This window comes from Anomaloglossus baeobatrachus, chromosome 3, assembly GCF_048569485.1.
Source record: "Anomaloglossus baeobatrachus isolate aAnoBae1 chromosome 3, aAnoBae1.hap1, whole genome shotgun sequence".
In the NCBI taxonomy this organism is placed as follows: domain Eukaryota; kingdom Metazoa; phylum Chordata; class Amphibia; order Anura; family Aromobatidae; genus Anomaloglossus; species Anomaloglossus baeobatrachus.
In genome coordinates, this window is record NC_134355.1 from 466,087,371 (window position 1) to 466,099,556 (window position 12,186).

The window sequence follows — 12,186 nt, forward strand, 5'->3', positions numbered from 1 at the left end:
TCTTACTTTTCAATTGGGACATAGTCACTTATGCTGAGCACTGTATGTAAAAATATAGAAGTTACTAATATACTTAAAAAGCCACTCCGATTTTCTCAGCAGCTCCTTCTCCCTTCCCGGCTTGTCCTCAACACAGGAGAGTTTTCCATGTTGGCTGGCTGACGGCTCATTTCAATAGCTGAAGAAGCCCCATTGTCTCTCCAATTCTGATATCAAATTTATGCTTAAAATCTAATTTTTGTTTTACGCAATAAAAATCCTAGTTTCTGTGTCATCTTCATTGGTAGATATAGGCTACATGATGACATTTTGTTATTTTTTTTTCCTATTTTTTAAGCGGTAGAAAAAAAAATACAGCATTTCTGGCACTTTTTTTTTTTTTCTTTTTTTTCTTTTTACACCATTCTCCTTGTATAAATGATAACAACAATACCAAATTTAGATCTTTTTTGTAATTTACTACTTTGCATAAACAACTTAAGAAAATAAAAAAATATTTTTGGTGAACTAACAGATCTTGCTATATACAGTATATTATTTTTTTATTGTCAGGGATGTTTTTTAATGGGATTACTTTATAGTTTGGGTTGTTACACTTGCAGTGATACCAACCTTATGTACTTTTACATTTATTTACGTTATTTTTTTTAAATGAAGCATGAAGGGATTTGACTTCCCTCCCCTTTTTATATATATTTTGTCATTCCTTTGAAACTTGTTCATTTAACCCTATCCTAGTGACATCCCTGGCTAGGTCCTTCCCGGAGGGTTATCTGGCTAGTTCTGTGTCGAGACTCCTAACAGAGGCTCCACGGACTTTTTTGATTTGCATACTTCCCAGGGGGCAATACACCTAGGATTTCACTGTTTTGAGCGCCTTTGTTGGTAGCTGGCAGTGTTTTCTCTGGTTGCTCTCCCCGAGATCAGTGATTGTTTTGTCTTGTTGGTCTACTAGGCATTGCTCCCACCTAGCCAGAATCCTACTCCACACTGATGAGGGGCAACACTCCAAAACAGCTATCTGTGGATGGATCCCTGGCTTTGGTATTTCCCTTGTCTTATCTTTAAACTCGTCAAAGAGTTGGATATTGACCAAAAGGGTCACTTAATATGGTGGTTATGGTGGTCTCCTAAAAAGAGCCACTCCTTGGCTAGGTCCTTCCCGGAGGGTTATCAGGCTAGTTCTGTGTTGAGACTCCTAACAGAGGCTCCATGGACCTTTTTTGATTTTTATAGTTTGGGTTGTTACACTTGCAGTGATACCAACCTTATGTACTTTTACATTTATTTACGTTATTTTTTTTAAATTAAGCATGAAGGGATTTTACTTCCCTCCCCTTTTTATATATATTTTGTCATTCTTTTGAAACTTGTTCATTTAACCCTATCCTAGTGACACGCGTTGGTGGATCAGGTAGCCCTATCTGTTCCTGTGTCATGTACCTTTGCCATGCCATTATTTTGTCCTTTGAGTAATACTTCATTATTAGGGATTGTTTATGGGTGGTTTCCTGTATGCCATATATTACATGATGACTTTGTCTATGTAGAGTCCTCCATAATCTTCCTTGCATGGCTTTGGTGTCTTTGTAATCATATTTAAATACTGTTGGTATTTTTGTCCTCATATTTATCTTAGATGATTTGCACTTTATGGGGATGGATTTGGGATCATCTGATTATATACAGCACAGACCAAAAGTTTGGACACACCTTCTCATCTCTAGAATAATTATTAAGAGGAGACTTTGTGTAGCAGGCCTTCATGGTAAAATAGCTGCTAGGAAAACACTGCTAAGGACAGGCAACAAGCAGAAGAGACTTATTTCGGCTAAAGAACACAAGGAATGGACATTAGACCAGTGGAAATCTGTGCTTTGGTCTCATGAGTTCAAATTTGAGATCTTTGGATCCAACCACCGTGTCTTTGTAGAAAAGGTGAACGGATGGACTCTACATGCCTGGTTCTCATCGTGAAGCATGAAGGAGGAGGTGTGATGGTGTGGGGTGCTTTGCTGGTGACACTGTTGGGGATTTATTCAAAATTGAAGGCATACTGAACCAGCATGGCTACCACAGTATCGTGCAGCAGCATGCTATTCCATCCGGTTTGTGTTTAGTTGGACCATCATTTAATTTTCAACAGGACAATGACCCCAAACACACCTCCAGGCTGTGTAAGGGCTATTTGACTAAGAAGGAGAGTAATAGGGTGCTATGCCAGATGACCTGGCCTCCACAGTCATCAGACCTGAACCCAATCGAGATGGTTTGGGGTGAGCTGGACCGCAGAGTGAAGGCAAAAGGGCCAACAAGTGCTAAGCATCTCTGAGAACTCCTTCAAGACTGTTAGAAGACCATTTCCGGTGACTACCTCTTGAAGCTCATCAAGAGAATGCCAAGAGTGTGCAAAGCAGTAATCAATGCAAAAGGTGGCTACTTTGAAGAACGTAGAATATAAGACATATTTTCAGTTGTTTCACACTTTTTTAAGTATTTCATTCCACATGTTTTAATTCATAGTGTTGATGCCTTCAATGTGAATCTACAATTTTTAGAGTCATGAAAATAAAGAAAACTCTTTCAATGAGGTGTGTCCAAACTTTTGGTCTGTACTGTATATGTATGTGTGTGTGTTTGTTTTTATGTGAGTTTTTTTTATTCACATTACTAAAAAAACATAGTATTTTTATTACTGCCTGGAGTGAGTACTATTTCTCTATGCTAAGTTCTGTTTTCCGTTGTTCTGCATATTTAAACTAGCATTTCAGCACCCCCTAATACTATTGATATTGTCACTAGAAGCTGTTCTTTTCTTGCTTTGTGATATTAACCCTACAAGAGGAGATGATCTTAGTATAAAACACTGCAATATGTCAGTCGTTATTACATTTACTGGACTCTGGCTCTGCATTTTTTTTTTTAGCATAGTTGCGCAGAAAGGTGAAGAAAAACATCATAGAAAACAAGTGAAAGCATTGGGTATAAAACCAGGTTTAATATATTGGGTTTCCCCGTAAATAAGCCCTATCTCGAAAATAAACCCTAGCAGGATTTTTCAGCATTTTTGGAGTAGGCTTGAAATATAAGCCACACTCCAAAAATAAGCCCTAGTTGCGTACTCAAACTAACAGCATCCTGAAATATGGCTTGTGCAGCCCTATTTCAGGATAGTCCCCTTGTGTTGCTCCAAGCCACGGCTAATTAAGAGAATGAATATTCACCCTCTTCTCCCGTAATCCGCCATCACGCTGAGTCTTGCACTGCACCTGCATTCTGGCTGTTGCATTACAGACACATCGCAATCATCGGCGGCACTCCTGAACTGAGAGTGACAGCGTAAATGTCTACGAGTGTAGCTGTTACACTCAGTTCAAGAGAGAATTTAGTCAATAGATTGACTGTTGAGTGCATTTGAAGCGAACGCCTTCTTGAGTTATTTGCTAATTTCATTTTGCACACAAAACCATCGAGGGTAGGCAGCTTCCTGCCTTGTAGAGCTGTAATGGCAAACAAACACAAGAGCACAGTATACTGGAAATATTTTAACGCTGGCTCCACAAAAAAAATGAATACCACTGTAAAAAATATTTGAAATAACTGTGGTTGCTGAGTGAACTAGGCCATGAGCTACAGCCAGTCGTTAGAAGATAAATACATTACTGAAGGAAAATAATGTCGTCTTAAATAGAAATATGAGGCTAAGGAAATAAAACGTGGCTAATATGGAGACTGATAGGCCAAGTATGCAGACAGAAAGTAAATGGATCCATACAAAAATGACTCTAATGTTCAATTATAATTGTATTACCAATAGAATTCATTACCTTCTTTTGCTTCCTTCCTCTCTCAAACACTATGCTTCAGTTTCCCAGTTTATGCTCCTTTAGAAGCTCCTTTCTACTGCTGCTCAGTAAGATCTGTACACTGTATTCAGACTGTCCGAGTATGGGAAATCCCTTGTTTCAGTTGAGAGTGAGGAGGAGAGTGGCTCCCATGGGATAAGATACTATTGACAATCTGGTTCTATCACATTTATAGGGAAAATACTATGTCAACCTCGATCCATTTGAGATCATTCTCATACTGTATACTTACAAGTCAGAAAGCTGGTTGAGTCCATTGATTATCCCTTATTCACTGATGACTATAAAATTAAGGAACAGATCATTAGTTTAGCATTTTTTTAATATAAATAAAGCTACTGCTTTGAGTATAAAACTTTGAGGCACTTTTAAAGCTTATGCTAGAGGTATATACTACTTATGCCACCAAGCAGTTTAAAGGGCATCTGTCAATAGTATCCACCGCAGCCTGTCTATATGGGCAAACAGATAAAAAAAAAAAAGTTGAATAAAATGATACCTTGATATCTTCGATCCAATGTCATAATCCAGAGACATCCACAATGTGAGATATGTAGATCAGACAAGTGGACTGTCAGTCATTACATGTGTCACACTGGCACAAATTTGTTTTAACATAGGCTCTGGAGGCAGACTCTTGGGGAGATCTATGGTCCACCTATAGATCTTAACAGCTCATTTACAAATTAAAGGGTTTGTCCACATAAAACTAAAAAAGTCTATACTAACTTCCGGTGCCGGCGCGGTTCCAGTGATGTCGGAACTAGCGTTAAGTAATTAACAGGAAGTGAGTGCCAGCCGCAAGGGAGAAGGAAGCCAGCATGACTATGGCACATTATCTGCAGTGCCACACTTCTAGCATTCACATTGATAGTTATTCAGCACTTGCTTTATACCATCATTTCTATTGATCTACACCTCTATAGTACACCTTTTCAGAGCTAATCCTTTTATCACTGGTTGTGATCATTGATTATTGTTTTGCTATTTATATTCTTTTTTTGCTACTGTGATTGCCATTGTTATTTTATAAATTCTTTTATATTTGACACTGTAAGTTATATATAATTGTGGTGTGAGTTCTCTATTAATATTATCTATTGCAGGTATACATCCATCTATTATTTTGGTGGTGATTCCTGTATTGAAATTTTGTATCCCTGTTTGTGGTCCTTTTAATCTCATTTTTATAATGTGGTAAATAAAAAAATATTTTAACTAAGCATATATCTCTTCAAAATTCCTTGACACATTCTGGGAAATGGGGTATAATTTATTATGTCTAGAAGTTGCTATGCATTATTTTATAACCAAGACTAGGTGAATCTATATCTGAGAGCAGCATATTGTAGGGACAGACACCCTAATTCCATCAATGCATATCTTACTGGGTTGCTTCCTACAGTTTTGATAAAATCATGTTTTTTTTTCTGTGTCAGATCAACCAGATCTGTTTTTCCCCACCCACTCCACTGATTGACAGCTTTCTATGTACACTGTGCATAGGCAAAAAGCTACCAATCAGTGGTGGAGTGGAGTGAAACAGAGCTTATGAATATAGAGGATTACATGGAACGTAATCTAGAATGCTAGAATACTGTATATAAGTGCCCAGGCTGATCTATATAACATAAAAAACATCTTTTATTATACTCACTTGCGTGGCGGCCCGATCCGATAGGCATCGCTGGTCTCGATCCGGTGCAGCCTCTTTTCTTGCAATTGCCATCCTCTTTCTCAGCTTTGTGTGGATGACGCATCCTACATCATCCACACAGAGTCCTCCATTGCGCTCCTGCGCATGCGCACTTCTCCCTGCTCTGCTGCGGGGAGAGCAAAGTACTGTAATGTGCAGGTGTGGTGAAAGGTCAAAGACCGCCCGCGCATGTGCATTACAATACTTTGCTCTGCCCTCAGCAAGGCAGCTAGAAGTATACAGGAGTGCAATGGAGGACATTGATGACATAGAATGTGTCATCCACATGGAGCAGAGAAGAAGGACAGCGAATAGAGGAGACTTTGGACCAAGAACACCTATGCCCATCGGACCCGTCCGCCCCACAGCTGAATATTATAAAAGGTGTTTTTTACGCTATACAGAACAACCTGGGTTCTTATATACAGTATTCTAGTATTCTGTAGTGGGCAGAACGTATAGGGGACAAATCTGGTGACAGGTTCCATTTAAAGCAATTTCTTGGCAGGCACATTAGACACGTTCCTCTCATTTGTGCCAACATTTGGATGCATTACTTTACACCAATATTGTCAGCCAAATAATAATAAAAATAAGAATAACAACAATGATGATGATATTCACCATCAATAAATCTGGTACATTTTCTAAGGCGGGCTTTACACGCTGCGATATCGTTAGCAATTGCTAGCGATGTCGAGCGCGATAGTACCCGCCCCCCGTCGTAAATGGGATATCTGGTGCTTGCTGCCGTAGTGAACATTATCGCCACGGCAGCTTCACACGCACATACCTGGTCGGCGACGTCGCTGTGACCGCCGAACAATCCCTCCTTCAAGGGGGAGGTGCGTTCGGCGTCACAGTGACGTCACCGCGACGTCACTAAGCAGCCGGCCAATAGAAGCGGAGGGGCGGAGATGAGCGGGACATAACATCCCACCCACCTTCTTCCTTCCGCATTACCGGTGGACGCAGGTAAGGAGATGTTTGTTGCTCCTGCGGGTTCACACACAGCGATGTGTGGTGCTGCAGGAACGACAAACAACATCGTACCTGCAGCAGTAATGACATTATGGAAATGAACGACGTGACACAGATCAGCAATTTTTTATGCTTTTGCGCTCGTTCATCATCGCACCTAGGATTTACACATTGCAATGTTGCTACCGGCGCCGGATGTGCATCACTAACGACGTGACCCCGACGACATATCGGTAGCGATGTCGCAACGTGTAAAGCCCGCCTAAGTCTCCTTAGCCACAACCTCTTTTCAATAAACATTTTAAAACTGTCTAGCCAATAAAATGTCGAAAAATTTTTTTTTTTTTTTTTTTTTTTTTACACAAATTTGTGCCAGAATTCTTCCACATTGTGGTTGATTATTCCACCTTCCTCCACAGTGTCAACGATGTGCAGTACTTTGAAAATGGTGTTCTTTCAATTTGTAAAATGCTAATGATTAGAAAATCACTTTTATCAACAAAGTGCACAACTAAAGGTACCGTCACACTAAGTGACGCTCCAGCGATCCCACCAGCAACCTGACCTGGCAGGGATCGCTGGAGCATCGCTACATGGGTTGCTGGTGAGCTGTCAAACAGGCAGATCTCACCAGCAACCAGTGACCAACCCCCAGCCAGCAGCGATGCGTGGAAGCGATGCTGCGCTTGGTAACTAAGGTAAATATCGGGTAACCAACCCGATATTTACCTTGGTTACCAGCACACACCGCTTAGCGCTGGCTCCCTGCACTCCTAGCCAGAGTACACATCGGGTTAATTACAGGGAGGGAGGCACTGACAGCGTGAGAGAGGCGGACGCTGGTAACAAAGGTAAATATCGGGTAACCAAGGAAAAGGCTTCTTGATTACTCGATATTTACATTGGTTACCAGCGTCCGCAGAAGCCTGCTCCTGCTCACTGCACATTTAGTTGTTGCTCTGTTGCTGTCACACACAGCGATGTGTGCTTCACAGCGGGAGAGCAACAACTAAAAAATGGTCCAGGACATTCAGCAACAACCAGCGACCTCACAGCAGGGGCCAGGTTGTTGCTGGATGTCACACACAGCAACATCGCTAGCAATATCGCTGTTGCGTCACAAAAGTCGTGCCTCAGCAGCGATGTTGCTAGCGATGTTACTTAGTGAGACGTGGCCTTTAGGCAGAGATACTGTATCTACATTATGTTTTCGCTGTGTCCAAAACGCTGTATTGTACAGTACAAGCACAATGGATGGGATACGTATGGCCCGCAGTGAAATCTGACCTGCAGTGTGGCTTTCCGAGGTTGCAGTATGTCAATTGTTTGCTGCGGAGTCACAAGCGTCCTCTGTAGGGAAAACACAAGTGAGAGACCGCAGCGCTCTGAACACTGATCAAAGCACGAGCAGCTACAGTCTCCTGTGTTCTGCAGAGGAGACTCGCGATCCCGCAGATCAGGAACAACCGCGTCTGGTATTCAGCAGTTTCTGATCGTGGGTAAGTCACAAACTTTTTTTGCACAATGCGGACTTTCCCAAACATTTTGTGACTTTGGCATTTTCACACCAGTTTGAAGCAGCTCCAGTAAACTTGTTGAATCTGGGGAGGAGCCAAGACAGAATGGGGCATGGCTACAACCACCTGAAAATTCAACAAACGTGCATTGACTGGAGTAACATTTCTGGGTAGGCGCACGGAGAGAACCCAAACTCATTAAGTTGCATGTGCCTCAATTAATGTGGAACATTGTACTTCAGCGTGCCCTTCATTTAGACTGGCAAACGCAAGGTCAGTCTTAATGAATTGGACCCTGTATGTTGCACTGGCACACTAGAATCTGAACTTACTATATGCAATATGCTGGAGAAATCATTCCAATAAATGAGCCACATGAACAGGTACAGCATGCATAAATGTGTATCACTGTGTAGATTCTCATAAGCTTTAATGTGTATTGCAATCTGATCAGATCTTTTCTTTTGCTGTTTTTAGGAACTTTTCTGGCTGATACATCTGCCCAAACATCATCTACTATTATGCTAAAAGTTTCGCCTGACTCTTCAGTTCCTGAACAACCCACCACCCATGCACCAAACACCACCACCCATGCACCAAAGATCACCACCCATGCACCAAACACCTCCACCCATGCACCAAACACCACCACCCATGCTCCAAACACCACCACCCATGCTCCAAACACCACCACCCATGCACCAAACATCACCACTCATGCTCCAAACACCACCACCCATGCTCCAAACACCACCACCCATGCTCCAAACACCACCACCCATGCTCCAAACACAACAACCCATGTTATTCCAACATTACCCCCAACATCCGGACCACCAGAAAATGGCAACTACACAGTCAAAGATGGCAAAGGAGTGTGTATTATTGCAGAAATGGGTCTAGAGCTTCAAATAGATATTTCAATAAAAGGAAAAACAGTAAGTATATGGATTGATTTTTGTGTATTGAGGAGTAGCATATCTATATAGAAAAAGATAGCTAAACTAGAAAACAATTGATTAAGTGGCTCATGAGTTCATTGAAAAGCTAGTCAATTTACATGATTATAGCATGGATAATACAGCTCACCTGCATAGGGAAAAAGGGAAAGGTATGTATGTGTTCTTAATATATCATTCTGCATTACATTTCTTTTCCACCACTATATTCCTCTATTAATGTTTTTCAGTGGGTCTGATAATGAAAATCAAATATTGGGGAAACACAATTGTAATAGTTATAGTGGTAAAAGGTGCAACATATGGAACTCAATGGGAAAAGCTGGTGTACAATAACCAATGTGTCATTATGTTCAATCCCATATACATAACTGTAATAGATATAAAGGAAACTATAAAAGTAGAAATATCTCTACAAATGTTCCCATTTAAAGGAAACCATGTAATAGGGAAGAAACACATTTCACAACCTTTCAGTGCTTACTAGTAGGCTACCAAAAACCTTTACATACCATCTGTCAAACACTTAGCTTTACATTAGAACCAAGAGGAGCAGAACTACATGTTTCCCGAAACCAAAACATTATCTGGGGGATTTAGCTTATTTCGGTATTATGATTGACATTGGCCAATAATTGTATCCTCCAGTTCAGCTTTAAAGAGAACCCGCTCAAAAAAAAAAGTTAAATAACTTGTAAAAAAAAATCCATGAGCTTCCCTGATTCTGTAGCTCATTTCCATTTTGCTCTAAGTCACTCCAGTGCAGACCAATTGGGGTCTTCCTCAGGGTCTTCATTGGGGGCCGTGCGCTTTCACCCCCTCAATCTTAGACACTGCCAATCACAGCTCTGTAGCTGATCTTGTATTCTCAGACTTTGTCAAGCTATGATTGCGCCTTGGGTACAGGCAACTGCGAGAGGGATTTAGCCATTCTCCAGGCAGGTGATTACCCTGACAGCCAGGCCAGAGAAAATGTAAAACGTCAGCTCCTTACATTAAAGTTTATTTGCCTTTCAAACACGAGTACAAGTGATGCTGTGACCACCAGCACTTCTGGGCTTAAGGCAACATACAGCAGCATGATGAGGTTACCTGATTACATTGCTGATGTCATACAGCGTAGAAGAAGGCGGTAATCAAAAGTAATAAAAAAAGGACTACCATATCAAAACAATATATCATAAATACAGACTAGGGTTCGAAACAGGCACCGAATGATATGGGCATTTTGATCTCCTATTTTAGTTAATGCTATGACTGTCAATTTGTGCCTACTATGATCTCTTGGCTATTGCTATTATCCTGACTTTACATTCGAATACCTATGATCAGAGGTGGGCAATTAATTTTCTCAACGGGCCACATGAGAGACCGTGACTGGTGTGGAGGGCCGAACCAATAGGCTGATATTAATTCTACTCAATATTAACTATAATTATTATTTTATATTAAAACTAATTGTATCACTTAATATTGAACAGAATTAAGTATGCTTACATCCCCGTATATACACTATGAGCCCACACAGGCCCCCTTTGTACGGTAAGATCCCCCACACAACCCTCTACGTACAATATGAGGCCCCAAGCAGCCCTATATATACAGTATGAGCCCCCACAGAGCCCCTATATACAATATGAGCCCCACATAGCCTCTGTATGTACAGTATATAGCCTCCTATACACATTTCTGAGCCCCCACATAACCTCCTTTATACATTATGAGCCAACACATAACCTCCAATATACATTATGAGCCTCCGCATAGCTTCCTATATACATTTTGAGCCCACACACAGCCTTTGATATACATTTCTGAGCCCCCAGATAGCCTTTTATATACAATGAGCCCCCACATAGCCTCTCTATATACATACAAACATCCCATACATAATGAAATAAAAAAAAAAACACTACATACATCGCTCCCGTTCCCGTGGTTCTCTGCTCTGGTGTTTGGTACACACAGCACACATGATGAGGTGACGTCTGCTGTGGCTCACGTTGATTGCTGGAAAAAGGAGTCAGTGACACTGTCCTCCACCAATGTGTTTACTGCAGTCTGCATTCTGTGGATGCAAATAGTAGTGACATCCTGAAGAGACAGCAGTGGTGGCGGACGGGTGGCGTGGTCCACTGTGTTCAGCCCTTCAGCTGCCTCAATCGGCAGACCGGACTGAAACAGCCAGAGGGCCAGATGTGGATTGCACACACACTTTGCCCATTCCTGCCTATGATTATTATCTGTATTACTGATCTATTGTTTCAATATGGTAATCCTTCTTTGATTACTTATATTTTACAGTTGCTATATTATTGTATACAGATTTACACATAGATCTATTATCTTTTTTGGTCTTTTTCTTGACTTGTTTTGACTGTTATTATTTATTATGCACTTTTTTGGGCCACATTGGTATTGCAACTGAGGTCTGAATTCCAATTTTTCTAAAAAATCAAACCAAAAAATTGAAAATCACAGGTGAAACAAATGTGTGAAATTCATCATGGCAATTCATAATGTGAATGTGAGTAGTATGAATGGCCCCTACGTGTCCTACAACATCTGGGCTTGCACCTTATGAGGCTACAGATGGTGTTCATAGGTATCTCTTGGCTATGACAAGGAGGTTCTGTTCGATGCCTCCCAAGACAAGCCAAACACAAAACTAGAAAAGAATCAGTCATGGAGGGCATAGAAGAGAGGAATTTTCTGTGGCCACCACCTGCAAAACTCCTTTTTTAGTGATTGACTTGTTGTCCCCTTTGTAGCAGATGAAGCGGTTTCACAATCGCTTATGCTTCCTGACTGGACTGATTGATATGCTTAAAATTTAAATGACTTGGGGGTCGTACTGTGATGTGCAAGTGTTCCCTTATTTATTTTTTGAGCACTTAAACTGAACCTAAATGTCAATGTTCTCAGGATCACGCCTGGGGTCCTATGATGCCACCCTCCATTTTTCTAGCACTTGGTCACTTGTCTGTATGTTGTATTTTACAGGAAAAAAGATTTTTGAACATCAAACCAAAGGAGACACGTGTGAATGGCACATGTGGAGATTCCAAATCAAATCTACTCTTGCAATTTCCAGAAGGTTTTATTAATTTCATATTTGTTAAGGTAAGTTTAAGTAAAACCTTGTGTCCGTCCTATCAGGAAAGGAC

General features: G+C 40.9%; 1 protein-coding gene across 2 annotated transcripts in view; it reads left to right on the forward strand.

Moving 5' to 3' along the window:
* Window positions 1–12,186, forward strand: part of LAMP3 (lysosomal associated membrane protein 3) — a 59,260-nt gene that overhangs the window by 6,320 nt on the left and 40,754 nt on the right. For both annotated transcript variants that reach the window (XM_075340566.1, XM_075340567.1), the window contains exons 2-3: window positions 8,538–8,998; window positions 12,023–12,142. In XM_075340566.1, the coding sequence (XP_075196681.1) occupies window positions 8,538–8,998; window positions 12,023–12,142 (581 nt within the window). The remainder of the gene's footprint in view (window positions 1–8,537; window positions 8,999–12,022; window positions 12,143–12,186) is intronic.